The 17,144-nt window shown below is 46.8% G+C and overlaps 1 protein-coding gene across 2 annotated transcripts in view; it reads right to left on the bottom strand.

Annotated features, from left to right (window-relative positions):
• Positions 1-10,439: 10,439 nt before the first annotated feature.
• LDLRAP1 (low density lipoprotein receptor adaptor protein 1) overlaps positions 10,440-17,144 on the bottom strand; it is a 40,638-nt gene continuing 33,933 nt past the window's right edge. For both annotated transcript variants that reach the window (XM_024203670.3, XM_024203669.3), the window contains exons 8-9: positions 14,677-14,711; positions 10,440-12,549 (exon numbers count right to left, since the gene is read on the bottom strand). In XM_024203670.3, the coding sequence (XP_024059438.1) occupies positions 12,405-12,549; positions 14,677-14,711 (180 nt within the window). In that variant the 3' untranslated portion in view covers positions 10,440-12,404. The remainder of the gene's footprint in view (positions 12,550-14,676; positions 14,712-17,144) is intronic.

Consider the following 17,144-nt stretch of genomic DNA (forward strand, 5'->3'; position numbering starts at 1 on the left):
AGCCAAAGCCCACTGCAGTCAATAGGAATCTTTCCAATGAGCTTATGGAATTTGACTCAGATCCTTGATCATCATTTTTCTTCCACAAGGAGTGGAGAACAGCCAGAGAAGTGATACATTACAAGTGTTAGCAAGCATGTGTTACACCAGCACTTCCTCAGGTTGAGGTTTCTGAGCCTGGATCTTTGCTGATCTCCTTCCTCCTTCGGTGGAGGAGGGAAACAACCCCCAAGATTCTGATGCAGTCACACCAAGTTAATTATAATTAGCCTCAACTTACTTTTACCCGGGGGGGAGAGGAGGGGAAAGGAACAAGTCTTCTTCCTGAAAATAGAACAGTCACCGATTTGACATGAAACATGCACATTGGGTCTTACAGACACTAGCTTATGCCACATGAAACTCCAAAAGCTTTCCCAACAGGCACTCAAATACTGTGGCGAGGCATAAGGCATAAGAACCCAAACAGAACGCAAGTCTCTGCTTCCATCTTCCAGAGGCTGTAAATGGTGCTCTATTTAATACACTGCAGAAGAGCTCCATGTGTCCTCCCCCTTCCACTCCCGTATCTGCAATTTTGGCTTCACTGCAGTTCTCAGTAAGCTGCGCCTTTCTGTCCTACATGTTCACAGTAGCAGCTTGACCAGCTTATGATTCTTAGAGTGTGTAGAATGCCTTTGGTCCAAACCTTAATAACACTCCCATAAATGTGTGTGTGGTTGGCATGAGCAGGGGTAGAAGAAGAGGAGAAAAGAATAAAAAAAGTTAAAGAGCAAGATAGCAAGCATGGGATTTTCAGAAGTACGCAGCAGCAGCCTAACTCTTCTCTCACTGAATGCAAGGGGAAGAGTTTAGGCTTTTAAAAAAATCCCACCGCAGCTACTAGTTTTTGTACAAAGAGACTTCAAACATTCTACCTCGCTCCTGCTCCAGGGATGTTTCCTTTAAGTGACTATGCTTTCCCTTAAAAGGCCTAAGGTTATAAAGGGCCAAAAAAGGTCAAGTTTTCAAATGTGGCCTCTAATCTTGGGTACCCAACTGGAGACACCTAGAGCTTGACTTTCAGGAATGCTGAGTGTTGGAGGCTCATTGGGGGTGCTATGGTCACAGGCTACACAAACAGACGTTTAAAAAACACCCTAAACTAATCCTGCTGGAAGGTCGCAAGCTGATGTTTCTGAATTCTAGGAGATAAAGTATGGTAACATGCTAGAACTTCAAAACAGGGAGAGGCAAAACAGGCTGCTCCCTAATTCACAACTCACCCTCATCTCTGCTGACCCTCCACAGACTGCTGCTAGGCCCAGATCGCATGCTTCCCTACACAGCCCCCTAGCCTTCAAGCTGGATCAAGGGGGAGGGGGGGAGAAAAAACCACCCTAAAAGTTTAAAGTGATGGCATACAATTTTAAATACACCATACTGAATAAGGGGCAGAAATCAGGCATGAGGTCTGAAGTTGGGCTCCCCAAAAGTCAAATAGCTACTTCTGAAAGTGTTGCCCTGAGGGTGCAGTTGACCAGACACAGGGTAGATAACCCAGCTGGATTCCATTTCTTCTTTCCCAAGCCTCTCTCTCCATGAAGCAGGCAGCTATTCTTGCCCAGAATGCTCCACCTGGTCAGTTAGGAAAGTCCTTTTCCTAGGCGGTCACCCTAGCTCCCCGCTTCTGCTCAGTGAAAGGAGCAAGTAGATCTCGTTAGTCTCCTACAGATTCTTACTGGAGAACCTGCTATCATAATTACTTGCGCCATAAAGATTAGTACCCCTCTGGGTAGAACCGAGTGCACCTTCCCACCAATTTTGGTATTCACCATAGAACTTGAATCTGAATTAGCAAAGAAGCCTCAGTTTATAAAACTGGTTTCAAGTCCCCAAACGTTTAGGAGACTGGGGAAGGCAGGGTACATGCAGCGGGGAGAAGAGTCAGCGGGACAAAGCCAGAGACCCTTGCTCTATTTACTCCATGAAAACTCACCTTGACTGCAGAGAGAACAGAGGCCCCACTTCTCCACTCACACTAATGTAACACCATTATCTGTGGAGCTGCTCTCACTGTATACTGGCGATCGAGAGGAGAATTAGGGCTAGAGAGTACAAGCAAGTATTCCAGCTTTAGCTCACTTCCCCCCCTGATGCTGGTACTTTAACAGTCCCTTTTCTTTAGTAACACACAATGGTCTCCTAAAGAAGAACCAGAGTCCTGTGGAAAATGTTCTCAAAGGTGGGGGGAGGGGAGAATTTAATTAAAGCAGCACAGAGGTGCCGATTCCTTTCTACCTGTGCATTTGTTCCCTGGGGCAGGCATGTCCATTCCCGCTATTGTTGCCAGGTACCCTCTAGCTCCCTCTTTGGGCTTCATTCACAAAGTTTCAGAGTAGCGGCCGTGTTAGTCTGTATCCGCAAAAAGAACGGGGTAATTGTGCCACCTTAGAGACTAACAAATTTATTTGAGCATAAGCTTTCGTGGGGTACAGCCCACTTCATCGGAAGCATAGAATGGAACATATAGTAAGGAGATCCACCTTTTCATGCTCTGTGTGTGTGTGTGAGAGTTGTCTTACCAACTCTGAGAGGCCAATTAAGTAAGAGGGAAAAAAAACTTTTGAAGTGATAATCAAGATATCAAACTGTCTGTACTGGGCTATCTTGATTATCACTTCAAAAGTTTTTTTTCCCTCTTACTTAATTGGCCTCTCAGAGTTGGTAAGACAACTCCCACCTTTGCATGCTCTCTGTATGTGTATATGTATCTCCTCAATATATGTTCCATTCTATGCATCCGAAGAAGTGGGCTGTAGCCCACGAAAGCTTAGGCTCAAATAAATTTGTTAGTCTCTAAGGTGCCACAAGTACTCCTGTTCTATTCACAAACTTGTCTCGCACAAGGCTTCCTCTTCCTACAGCTTTTAATAGTTGGACGACCTCTCTTCCTTTTGCAAGCCTAATATTTCATCCTCACTCCAATGACCAGCAGACTGGTTTCCTTTTAGAATGGTGGGGGTATTTTGTGAGGGAGAAGGGGGGGGTTTATTGCTGTTTTCCATTACCCTCCCCCAGAGCATTGGAGGAGAGGTGCTAAATAAATAAAGTAATGCAATATTAAAGAAAGAGCCTCCTGTCATAAGTCACATCTACTTACTTCTGATAAACGGGGAAGAAAATCAGGTGTCAGGATACTACCAGAAGGACCTGCAAACACGTGGCTGATTTGCGATAGGAAGCAAGGGGCCAGTTCTCATTTGCACCCCCACAACGTCATTGATTTCCTAGCCTTGTCCCCGATCACCTCCATGTGATCCCCTGGGCGTGGTATGACCTCATGAAGCTCATTCCCACCTTCCACTTCAACTGCAAGGCACAATTCTACCTTCCTTCTAAAGACAGACAACCTCCCTTCAAAAAATAAAATAAATAAAATAAAATCATCCTGTCCAAAAAAGGCTAAACTTCCCATACAATTCTTCTGTTTCATCTCCTCTCCCCAGAACAAGCCACACGGGGCAGATGTTAGTCATGTTGCATAACGAACAATGGGAAGGTGCTCAAACATTACAGCGATGAGGGCACGGCAAGAACCTGACTAGAACAGAATTCCCAAGGTTCTTACCCTGTCCACATTTAAGACCTTCTGTAACGGGGCGCATTCATCTCTCGTGAGCGCCCCCCTTGGCCGAATGCGTGTGCCTGCACACTGTTTGTCCCTGCTCTGGGACAGAGCAGCGCCCCAGGGCTCCTCCCTGGTGACAAGTTTTCGCCCTTTTGGGCTTTCTGGCTACAGCTCTGCAGCTGGGCCACTATAGTTCAGTTCCCTCTCTGGGGCACCTCAATGTCCAGGCCACTTGCCCCCCCAATGGCTAATGGGGGGGACCTGGGCCTGCCCACTACTCCGGGTCCCAGCCCAGGGACCCAGTAAATATCAGCTATCTGCTGCATCCCTTTAACTACATCACACTGCTTCTCTAATCCCCTGGGCCACTTTCCCTGTCCAAGGTTCTGCACCTCCATCAGCCAGCCACACACCATTCAGGTTCCTATATCTCCAGCCAGGAACTGAACTCCTTCTGCCCTGCAGCTCTTCTTATACTAGGCTGCTGGGCCCTGATTGGCTGTGTGGGACACAGCCACTCTAGGCAGCTTGGAGGACTCTCTCCACTGCCCATTTTTGGGGCAGGGTGTGGCAAAGGCCACGAGGCCTCCAGCAGGGGGCCTCAGTCTGATATGCCCAGTCACACCTTCCTTCTGCCATGTGGTTTACAGTGAATCAGACTGACTTGTCGAGTTGGCTGTTCTCCTTCCGCTAACTGCCTGTATCTGTTTATTCCAAGACTGACAGCTCTTTGGAGCAGGGATGCTTGAGTATTTGAAAGACATCTAGCACGTAGGAGATGCTACTGTGACTAGAGTTTGATGGAAATGCAGCTCAGTTACACTGGCAAAAATGAAAGACGAATTGGAGCCAGAAAGAACACAGGCAGGTGGAGGAGAGCCAGTTGAAATTTTCCCCCTCAATAAAAAAAAAACAAAAAACCTCCACATGCAACCTCTTGGGAATTTCATCAAAAATAAAGCTTTGGTTGTCAAAAGTACTCAAGGTGGTTTTTTTGGTTTGTTTTTTAAGTTTTTGGTTGCTAAAAAGACATCCTCCCCCCACCCCAAATTTGGACTAACCGAAAAAAAAAAATCTTACGGCAAAAAATTTCGTAGGGGGAAAAACCATACGTAAATTCCCGAACATTTCTAAGATGGAAACACTCACAGGGAGATGCTCAGCTGCTTTTATTGAGAGTGGAGGGCACATACAGTTCTGTATGGACTTAACACAGAGGGGATTTTTCCTCCTGCAGCTGAAGCCAGGAGGGGAAGAAGCCTTTAACTATCTCTCTAGAACATGTGCAGCTCCACAGTCACCTGCCAAGGGAAGCTTTGGAAAAGCAGATTGCTAATGCTGGTTTTTTTCCTAGGGTCTCTTCCTGCAATACCTTCTCATGCTGTTAAGTGCTGGAGTTTGGATGGCATTCAAAAGAAGACACACTCTTGGAAAAAATGTCACGTCAGCAGTTGCTTACTGACCCATGGTTAGTTTCTCGTGGGACTCCCCCTTTCTCTGATCCAGGTAGGAATCTTTCAGCAAGCATAGCCTTTGCAAAGCATTTTTTTTTCCCAGTTCAGTTCCCACTGGCTCCAAGAAGCGAGAGCCTATCTGTGGGGTCTGGCAGCTTACTATTGTTACAGACCTTAGTCACGCAAAGCTGGAATGTAACAGCAGAAGAGATCAGGACTCAACCCAAGTCCCCCACCTCTTACACTACCCCACACCCTGTCACAAAGCACACATGTTGCTTTACGAGTTAGGTCATTTCCTCCTTGAGCTTGTTTCACAGAGTAAAAAAGAGCACACACCCCTCCTCCCCCCAAAACACCTTGAATGGCAGCTATGTTCCAGGCACTCCAGGGCTAGCTATAAAGAAAATACACCTCTCAGGAGCTCAGATTAAATGTTGCTCTTTTCATTTGTAGTTTTTAAAAACATATGGTCTGGATCAGATCACCATAGCCCACAGCTCTCTCACCCATATCGTGAATTTACAAATTCACTCTAGCTTTCAGCACTCCAGAGAGTAGAGCAGGGGGAAAAAATAAATAAAGCTTAAGACCTCAGCATCTGCAATGCTAAAAGTTCTGATCATGAACAAGACAACTTTATGCCAGTCTGTAACACCTACCATCAAAGGATCACAAAACACTTGACGGACATCAATGAATTGTCTCTCACGGCTTCTCTGTGAAGTTGGCATTACTCCCATTATACAGATGGGGAAATGGAGGTTGTGGCAGATCTGGGAAGAGAACCCAGACATCATGGTTCTGTGGCGGAGGCATTAGACCATGCTTCTTAGACAATAAGGTATAGCCCTACTCAGTGCTTAGTGATCTGAAAAAAAGTGGGTGTGGGGGGGCAAGTCCTATCATATTCTGGGAGCAGCAGCTTTGGCAAGACAGCACTTGAGAACATCCTGAGTTGAATACAGTTGTTTTCGGGTCAGGTCTGTGACCCCTTTGGATACCCTCCCACACACTTTAAGCACTAACCTTATCCCCAACTGTAGACAGAGTTACAGGCTGTTTGATGGCCCACAGTGATGGTAATAAAGCTCCTTCACCTGTCTTCCACTCAGAGGCCTTCAACAACAGCATCTCCCCACTTCCTGTCCTCCATTGCTCCCCCTCCTCTCCAGCAGCCGCCTCCCCCTCAATTCCCCGAGGACAGCCCACACTTCCCTTCCTCCAGTGCACCCACTCACCTCCCAACCCCAGCTGCCAGGGATACAAATCAAACTCATGCTACATGGGGCAATGATCCAGCAGCTGAGCAAATAGACTGAATTTGCTTGATGGGGTCACCTTCTGAACAGATTTTTAAAGAGACACATTCTCACTGGGTTGGACTCAGACACATGTATTCACACCAGCAAGCCAATTCGTAAGCCTCACACATCTACCCAGTGAGCAGAACACCATGTGACCCGAGTGTCTATTCAAGACCAACTCAAAATATTGAATGAGCCACTCTGCAAACACCCCCCCCCCCCCCCCCCCAGCCAAGATTTTCAATAGGGCCTCGTATTCTACCCAATTTGTGATCCTTGAAAGGCCCCGTCCCCCCATTTTCAGAAAGGGGCAAGCAGCCCCCCTCTGAAGAGGGCCATGTCTTTCTTTGACAACACCCTGCACACGGTTAGCAATGAGGTGCCTCCTTTGGATAAAGCTGCTCATATTCCTTTATGGAGACACTCCCTTTGCGAGGAGCACTCTCACGGGAGCAGTTTGACAAATACAGCCCAACGTGGGGGCACTGCCCAGACCGGCGATTCCTACTAAAGAACCCCACCCTGAGCCATTTACAGAAAATACCACGGTATTCGTGTTGTACTGGGCCCTAAATGAGATGGGGGCCCCCTTGTGTTAGGCACTGTACATATGCCTGGGAAGAAGCCTTCTCCTCAAGATCTCGCATTCTAAATGGACAAAGACTAGATCAGACCCATTTTATAGATGGGAAGTTGAGGCAGCAACTTTTGATACACTTGCTCAAAAGGTGTCGCAGTCTGTGGCAGAGCTGGGAGATGACCTTGAATATTCCCACCCCCCTGCCAGTTCCTCATCCAGTGCTTTAACTGGAAGACTATTGTGCACCCCCCCCCCCCCCCTAAAAATTAAAAAAAGTGTTGAGCTAAACTTGTTTCATCATCTACATTCTGCCAGCCCAGAGGCCTTTTGGCAAGAGCCCATTTCTCAGAGGCAATGGAAATGAGTAGTGTTGGCAAGCCACATTCATAGAGAAACTGGCGTGTAGGCTCCTACCATCTCCCCGCTCCTTTGGCTTGGGGACAAGGTGTTTAATTCCATCCCCATGGGGATATGGATATAAAATATTCTCAAAGAAAAGGGCAAAAAAATTAAGTCAGCCAGTTTTGCAGACACATAAAAGACTGGCCATTACTCAAAGGGATTCATTTAACATTGTGAGGGGGCTGGACATAGCGAAGCACAATAGATTTAGAAGATCTTAAGTACAGGGTACTTTGTCCGAGTCAGACAAGGTTATGCTGGCCGCTAAAGAAGTTGGCTACCTACAGTCCAGCTCGGGCTGTCTGCAGGTTTCTTTACCTACACAGAAGCTCTGCGGCAAGAGATTGAAGATCCACTTATACTTAGCTTCCTTGTTCATACCTGCCAACATCTGCAGGATGCATCAAGTCATTAAGCCTTCTGTACAGTTAGTTCCAGCCCACAGCGACAAACCCAGCACTTCAGAAGCACAGCTGTACCAGGCACTTAAAGCCGAACGATCACTTCAGCAGTAGGAGAAGAAGAAGGATAAGGAATTTTTTCACATCTTCATTGCAGACAAGCCCCCTCATCTCGAAACACTTAGACTGCACCAAGCATAAGACCGTGCACGGGGCTAGCTGGCTTATCACATGATTCGCAGCAGCAGCTTAGGATAGATAGAGCATAGCCGTTTGCCACTAAAATTGGCGTGAACCTGCTTGCAGAAGCTCACTGTAGATCTGATCTAAGCTTGCTTTGTGCTGAAGCGTCGCTGGCCTACACGCACGCAATCCCTAGGCAGGACTAGACGGAGGCTGTAAAGTCAGACTCAGGCTGTGTCTATACTGTGCCGCTGTAAGGGTGTCCCGTGTAGCTGCTCTTTGCCGGCAGGAGAAAACTCTCCTGCTGGGAAAATAAAACCACCCCCAGCAAGTTGTCCACACCGGCACTTTTCATCAGTAAAACTTCCCCCCACCCCCACACTCCTGACCAACAAAAGTGAAGTGTCGATATAGAGCATCAGCAATTTTATTTGGGGGTGGGGTGGGGAGTGAAAAAGGGTGTCAAGGGTTAATGCCCCTTTATGATTCCAACCTGTTTCTCTGTAACTAGCCCCAGGCTTCTCTGCTGCCCAGTCCCTGACAGACTCCTTTCACTCCTGAAAGGAAAATAAGGAGTCAAATCTTATCTGAGAGCAGCTGGAGCAGAGAGAAAACAGGCTGGTCCCGGAGTTCTCCTCCCTTTGCTGTCACGCTGGCACTGGCAAGCACCTGGCTCCACTCCTCCTCAGGCCAGGAGGAAAACAACTCCTCTTCCTTCAGACACTCCCTCCCCTGCTGCGTTAAATACCTGCCCTGCAGAGTCCAGGAGGAAACTCTTGTTCCAATCAGCAGACAAAGCCTCCTTGCAGGGAATTAACCCCTTCCTTTCCTGCTCTGGTGTGGGGAGATGTACATGCCCCTCCCCACACCTATCACCCCAGCCTGGGCTGGAGACTTGGCCAGTCACATGGTGCTGGCCTTTCCTCTGGGCTTCCACCTCTTAGGAAGGATTAAGAGTAATCTATCTGGAAGAGCAATGAAAGTGCCTGAAGAACATTATTCAGGGGCTAGTGAAAGAGGGGGTGAATAGGACAGAAGGGGGGGACCCATACTCTAGGAAATGGAAATTAGAATCAGTTGGAGGAGAGGAATTGTTCCAACACTACACGCGATAAATCGATCCCTGATAGATGGATCGCTACCCGCCGATCCGGTGGGTAGTGTAGACGTATCCCTAGGGAGAGAGGGGGGGGGAAAAAAAGTACAACTTCTCCCCACAATGCATTCGGCTTCCTAAATGGTTCTAAAAACGGGAGCAAAGGAGACCGTTTTACACAGCTGAAGGAAAATGGATTCGTAAAATTTCTACACAGACACTCAAAAGGTCACATCAGAATTGAAAGATCAATTTGTTCCTTGGCACCTTTATCAGTTATGCATGAAAGACCAGACTGGATACTTAGTATTCATAATTTGAGACGTATCCTTAGACTGGAACAGCCAATTTAAATAGTTGGGGGAGTGGAGGGGTGGGAGAGAACTTATGGAATTTTTGTTAGTTTGACACTGATGAAAGGAATCTTTGTAAACTCCGACCCACTCAGTATTCAATACCAGACTGGCTCAGGGTTACATTTTGAGAACATTCCATTGCTCATGGTTTACTAAATCTATTTGTCAACATCCTAAAATGAATTTCTATATTTGCCGTTCAACAGGCGATTTTTAGCTAAGTGATTAAATGTTAGCCCAAGAGACCGCCTCCAAAGCTTGCAGAAAAATGGGGTAGAATAAACAAAACTTCAGGGCTAAGAAAAGCGTCTTTTCGATTCAGATTTGAAGAGGCAACAGTAAAAATTAGCTATCGCCTCTCATGGAAGGGTCTAAGAAATTCTTGCAACTTAGACAATTACCACATGTAAAATTTATTTGTAAAGAATTGTACATTTAGTTGTACAGAAGTAGCTGTAGCCCACGAAAGCTTATGCTCAAATAAATTTGCTAGTCTCTAAGGTGCCACAAGTACTCCTGTTCTAGTTGTACACAGGCGTTTACTTTTATTTTTCCCTGGTGGGTGCGCCACCCCCATCCTGAGGCCCTGCCCCACTCTGCCCCTTTCCCTGAAGCCTTGCCCCACCTCCCTCTCTGCCTCCTCCCCCAAGCCTCCCCAGCCACCCACCACTCTCCGCCCTTCCTGAGGCCCCCTGCCCACCGCTCTCCCCCAAGCACCTCCCACTCCATGGCCTGCCAAAAGCCCAGCACAGCGTGGGAAAGAACTGATGATTCTTACCTGGGGGCTGAGTCAAAGCAGGTGTTCGTCAGAGAGTTAGCCATCTGATTACAATAAGACTCCAGCAATCACTCCTCCACAGGTAGGCCGCTATGAAGAGACTGATCAAGGCATGCATTCTACAAGTGTTACATATGCTGGTAGTTTCTGGTCATTTACTGTCCATTAGATGTGGGAGGGAGAAGGTAAGCGTTGCATGTGAGAAGCAGTGAAAAGCTAAATTTTTCTTGCCACCCTGTTTGCACATTAAAGCAGTCCAGCACTGGTACTCAAAAAAGGTAGAACTTTTATTAGTACAGATATTTTTTACAGCAAAGGGTTTCAGACTATGTACATATATGCAGAATACTAGATCTAAGTATATACTCCAAGGATCTCTAGAGAAAAAGAGATGAATGTATAGCTGAATCCTCATGGTTCGTGCAACAAAAAATTCTTTTAGGGGGAAAAAAAAATATATCACAACTCCCCCAATGAATCAGAGAGCAGGGTGCTTGCCTTCAGCTAGCTTTGCTTAATCTGGAGGCTGTTTATACCATCGACATACAGCAGATATACAAAACTTAGTGTGCAACTCCTCTATTTGCAAGAGATTAGTGCCACCGATGAGACCAAACAAGATGCAAGATTGCTTTTGCAGGAGAAAGGAGCACCAAGGTTTTATAGTAGACATGATGAGTCAGCTTTACAGCTCCCCCTTAGCATATCGCAGTACCCCTTATAAAATGCACCGTCTGTAAGTTAAGAGTCATTCAGCTGTTTCCGAATACAATTATTTTCCTCTCCCCTGAGAGATTTATTTATTTATTTTTACTTTGTACAATGTTAGGAGACTTATAAAAAGCCGAATTCATTCCCCACATAGTGTTTCAGAACTGAGTTACAAATCTATAAAACAGATTAGTATATTCCTCACAAGGCCACACACACTGCAAACTGTGTCTGTGCACTCATTAAGTTTAATCTTTTAATTAACATAATCCTTATATCACCATTATTTATTTTCAAATCTTGAAGTACAGGAGATTAAGGAGTGGCATTTTTCTCTCAGCTTCTCAGGAAGTGTAGGTCTTGGAAGGATAATCATCAAAATAGCATACAGGGGATTTTTTTTCCCTTGGAAGAACATCCAGGTAAATATTGGTTTCACTTAATCCAATTCTACCTCAGTCTACTAAGTGGCTCCACTAGAGAGAGATTGGTATGGAGACCAGATAGAGGTGTACACAGTAAGAGGCAGCCAGTGTTTAAGCATTAACCTATTGTGCAACTGGTTCAATCCAACCTGCAATTTTCAATGTACAATCAAAAGCCAAGTGTTACCAGAGAACCTTTTTGCGACTGAAGTCTTCAGATTTAGAGTCATAATGAAAAAAATATTACAAGTGTGAGAGGTCGGTTGTGAGATACAGACCTGCAATATTGCGGTGGTTTTTGGATCAGTAGCTTCTGGGTGAGAAGAGAGGTTACAGATGAACACCCAGCTTGTTTTGACATTTTGGGCCATACTTTCAGTTCAGGCTTTTAAAGTGAAAAGCTCCGACTCTTTTGGGTAAGTGTGCCAACTCCAATCTGAAAGCTAGCAAAGTGTCAGACAACCCATTACTGATGGCTGACAACTATGGGGCTTTATCACAGACATTCACAAGGAAAATAAAACCTGTTACCTCTGATTTTAATACTGCTATCAGCTGTTGTAGTTCTTTCCCTCCCAGTTGATCAAGAAGGTGAAATGCAAGAGGACAACTGCAGAACTAGGAGTTGTTTTAAAAGCAAGGGATGAGTAACAGTTGTGCTTACAATTGCAATTATATGTTCAGGAATCTAGAAAAATATGTACACGCTAAAGAGTCTTTGGTGCTGGATAGTCATTTTTGGAAGACAGCAAGCTCTGCTGAATACTCTTTCATCAGTATATTGCCATCTAAGACTGTACACGTTACATTGCTGGATCCATACAAAATTATCTTCCATAATATATGTAAACTGTAACGGTTACTGAATAAATATATTCACGAGCATCTCGTTGTTTAGATAAAAAGCAAGGTTAAAAAAAATGTATTAAATGTCTAAAGCTTTGGTCTAAGCAGTTGTTGGTGTGATAACAGCATCTGTAAGAATGGTGAAACCTACCCTTCAAGAAAGCCCTCCAGAACTTCACCCAGAAGGGTTCGCATTCAGTCCTTTTACTTTAAGTGGTTACTCTACTGCAAACTGTTCGGTGGAGGAGGAGCTCTTCAGAACCCAAACAGGTCGTCTTTCTCTGCCGCATTTGAATCAATTTTGTCCCAGTCTACAGGAGAGAGGGTTTCCGCGCTCTGGATATCTTGAGCAGTCAGGCCAGTGTCCAGCACGTGAGGGTTGGTTCTAGACTGAGCAAGTCTGAGAAGAAAGATCAGCAGATCACCTTTAGCCACAAGGAAGGTGTTTATAGCCTCTATACTTCCCACATCTATGCTGCTGTATGCAGCTTCATACTTCAACATCCTTCCCACAGCTTGTAAAGAAATGCTCCTAAAGAGAGAAAGAGCTGATCTTTGCAGCTCTCTGAAGTTTGATGCCTGCTTCTCTGCTGGCTTATCAGAGTTTCACCTTAAAGACAGTCTACATTTGCGATGAGGGCTTCCTTTACATTATAGGCCTGGCAAAATCCTGTCTTTTTCCTCCTAAGCTAGCACTGACTGGTGCATTGTGAGCAGGGACCTTATCTCAATTAAAAGAACGCTCTGACCAAAGCAGCCTCACCAAAAGAAAATGTCTAAATTTTCACCATTCCAGGAATACTTGAGCAAGCAGCCAGTACATAATTTACTGCCATCCACAATCATTCCAACAGCTCACAGCAGCACTCCTGGTTCTCAGAAGTCTGTTCTAAAATTTTACTCTTCAGGGGAAAAAAGAAAAAAAAACAAAAAACCCACCACAGTATTTTGAGGCTGTGCTCAGATCTGAAATGGTAATGGTGGCCTGCCTGTAGGGTCATTTTTAACAGGATCTTTCATCCCAGGGCACTGTAGATGTTTATGAAAGTTAAAGCCCCACCTTTTTGTAGTTATATTACTAAATTCCATACGTACAAGCCTAATACTTCAGTGCCAACTCTCCCATGCACAAAAGATATTTGGAGTTCATATAATAGATCTTAGACTACCAACTCAAATTTGACCCCAAATATTACACACACACACCCCTCTACCCCGATATAACGCGACCCGATATAACATAAATTCGGATAGAACGCAGTAAAGCAGTGCTTGGGGGGGGGGGGGCCTGTGCACTCCGGCGGATCAAAGCAAGTTCGATATAAACACGGTTTCACCTATAACGCGGTAAGATTTTTTTGGCTCCCGAGTACAGCGTTATATCGGGGTAGAGGTGTGTGTGTGTGTGTGTGTGTGTGTGTGTGTGTGTGTGTGTGTGTGTATGTATGTGTGTATGTGTGTGTGTGTGTGTATATATATATATATTTTTTTTTAAAACCACAACAAAAGCCAAACCCAAACCGTAATGATGCTTTTAAAAGAAAGACCAACGGAAAGAATTTTTCACAATTTGCTAAATTCCATTGGGAACAGATTAATAAATGTGCTCCTGCCGCATTTGCAGCCTAACCATTGTGACACGGATAGTGAAACTGACAATTCAATGTCCAAACTGGGGGGGGAGGGGGGGAGGAAGGGAGGGGAGATAGTGATTAGTAAAATTTGATTATTAAAGTTCAGTTTTAAGTAGTCCAACATGTTCTTTAGTAACATAGGTGAGGAAACTGGTTTGGAGTAGGATTTAAGTTGACAGCATCCCTTTAATGATTTAGGAATGATTTGCAACTTCTCTTTCCACAATGAACACCGAAGGTAAGGAAAGCGAGCCTTCCACCTTAAGCCTAGTATACTCACTTTTTTTGCGCTATAAGCGGAACTAACCTTAACCACTGTAAGTATGGTTTAAACAGGTAGATATTAGGGATTTGCACGGTCACCAAGTTGCTTTGGTTACAGCAATACAAGGATTCGAACATAGATAACCCCTTGGTTAGGTGATGAACTAGATCTGAGTTAGAGCGTCTTACCCCTTGATTACAAGTTTGCAGTTCATCTGGGGAATGGCAGTGTAAATACTATTTTAGTGTTACACTAACATGGGGGAGGGGCAGGAAAGTGCAAGAAGATCAGACCAAGATCTCTCCTGCTAGCATGGGGACTAGACGCTGCCAGCTGAGTGCATATCCCTTCCAGTAAGAGGAGACACTATCACCATGATATGTTTGGGGAATTAGATTCCCCCCATCTCACACACCTATCTCCATCCTTAAAAGGTTAGTCAAATATTTTGACGATCAGCCAGCCTCCAAGTCTATCTTTCAATTAAGAGCTGAAGCACTGGCTGGGTTGCTCCCCGGGTCAGACCATAGGAGCGGATTAGATTAGAAGCATTATTAGAACTAGTCGTAGTCAAGTCTCTTGGGTTGGTCCCTAGTGCCATAAACTTGTTAAGAGTTATTAGAATTACCTTGAAAATGCCTCCTCGAGCCCATCATCCATTTCCTTTATTAAGAGAGAAAGAGAGGTAGTTGGTAAGCTAGCGTGCAAGTGTATTTAAAGAGCTGGCTCAACTTTCCTTTGGCGTAGGTACAGCATCATCAAGCGCCTAGACCAGGGGTGGGCAAGCTATGGTCCGTGGGCCACATCCGGCCCGCGGGACCATCCTGCCTGGCTCCCAAGCTACTGGCCCGGGAGGCTCGCCCCCGGCCCCTCCCCCGCAGCCTCAGCTCGCTCGCCGTGCCGCCGGCGCAATGCTCTGGGCGACGGGGCTGTGAGCTCCTGGGGCAGCACAGCTGCAGAGCCCGGCCTGACCCGGTCTCTGTGCTACGCGGTGGCAGCAGCAGCGTGGTGGCAGCGGCAGCGTGGCCCGGCTCGAGCCGGGCGGCACGGCTGTAGCACCGCCAGCCACCGGTGCTCCAGGCAGCACGCGCGGTAAGGGGGTAGGGGGGATTGGATAGAGGGCAGGGGAGTTCGGGGTGGTTGTCAGGGGGCAGGGGTGTGGATGGTGGTTGGGGGGGAAGTCAGGAAGGAGGGGGGGTTGGATGGGGCGACAGCGGGCAGTCAGGGGCAGGGGTTCTGGGGGCAGTCAGGGGACAGGGAGAAGGGGTGGTTGGATGGGGCAGGGGTCCCGGGGGGGGCCCCCATCAGGAATGAGAGGAGGGGTTGGATGGGGCAGTGGGGGTCCAGGGGCAGTTAGGGGACAGGGAGTGTGTGTGGGGGGGGTGTATGGGGCAGGGGTCTCAGAGGGGTCATCAGGGAACGGGGGGGTTGGATGAGGCAGGAGTCCCAGGGGAAGGAGGGGAGGGCGGATAGGAGGTGGGGGCCAGGCCATGACCCTCTCTCCTAACCGGCCCTCCATACAATTTACGAAACCCGATGCGGCCCTCAGGCCAAAAAGTTTGCCCACCCCTGGCCTAGAGCAACACTGGCTACCAGGGACTGAGACCCAGCACTGCAGGTTTTTTGCAAAGAGCCAGGACCTACCAGCTTGAGGGATGCTGTTCCATCACCACCACCCACAGCCATTTCCAGCGTCTCTCCTCCCCCTCCCCACCAGCAGCAATCCCCTCCCTGGCCCAGTGAGGCCTGATCCAAAGCCCAGTGGAATCGCCCTCCCTGTTCCAAGCCTTCCAAAATTAAGCATCCACACAACCGGCACCCCCCACCCAAGTTAACTTCAGGTAGCAGAAAGCGGTGCAGTGCCAGGTACCGCTATTGCCTCATCCCCTTCCCAAGGCCTCCTGATGATTTTCTGCAGTGGATTTTGTTGGGAAAGGGATGCCTTTTTATTTGTGTACTGCCGCTTTAAAATTTCTCACCACTGCCGCTAGGTAAAAATTCACTGCTGCAGGGAGGGACAGCCCCAGGCTCCGCACAGCTTAAGCCCTCAAAACAAGCCTAATCCTCGCACTGTCCCCTCCGCGCAGGGGTGAGTTTCACCCCGAGAGCGGCCACTTTGTTCCAAGTTCAGATGCTGAGATTCCAGCAGGTGCTTCTCACAAGAGCCTACTTTTGTTCCCTCAATGCAAGGTTGTTCTGGCTGAAAGCATCGGTTCGCTCTTGGCACGCAGACGCTTTCCCCAGCGCTGGAAACGAAAGGGGGATCGCTCCTTCGATTTTAGGACTGGCCAAGCTGGCTGATTGCACTCACCATTTCAAGCTCACGAGGTGCAAAGTGCAGCAGATACAGCAGTTCATCTGGAACTTTGTGACCAGAAAATTATATTTAAAGAGCCACGGGGCAGTGTTTCTTGAAGAACTGCTGGTGTGCTTCCTTTTCAAATCTCTCCTCTTTGGAGGCTGCCCATGAACAGTATTTGAATATTACTGAATGGGGGCTGGGACGGGGCGGGCGGGGGGGGGTTGTTTTAATTGAAAGATTAGGTTTGAAATGGCCTTTCAATGGACAACTTGATTAAATCTATTAAGCTTTGGGGCTCTGATGACCTTGATGCTATTGAGAGTTATGCAAAAGGAGGAGATTGGCTAAGATCTCTCCAGGACCTACTGTGATGTTAAAGCTGTTGAGATGAACAGGTGATACTCTTAATTTGGCCTGAAGGTCACAACACTTGGGTTCAGACAGGCAGTCTCTGGAAGCTAAGCCCCTTGGCTAAAGAGGCCCCATCACTGCTCCACAATTCAGCAGATCTCAACTACTGCAGTGGGAGACAGAGGTAGTTTGAGATAGTGGGTCTCAGACTAGTCAGGACTTGACAAGTCAAACAATAGACTGCATGGCTAGAATACTGGTGTAACCCACATCAGCATGCATAGCAGCTACAGACTGGTGCCTCTATCTGAACACTAGACATCCAAGTATGTGATAAAGCACATAAAGAAGTGTCCAAGCATCTGAAATGTGGGTTTGTGAAACAAGTTTACAAGCTCTTCTGAAAGTCCCAGGTCTTGGCAGTCAACAGGAGCCGAAGGAGG

Source organism: Terrapene carolina, unplaced genomic scaffold (genome assembly GCF_002925995.2).
Source record: "Terrapene carolina triunguis isolate 2854851 unplaced genomic scaffold, T_m_triunguis-2.0 Scaffold236, whole genome shotgun sequence".
Taxonomy (NCBI): Eukaryota; Metazoa; Chordata; order Testudines; family Emydidae; genus Terrapene; species Terrapene triunguis.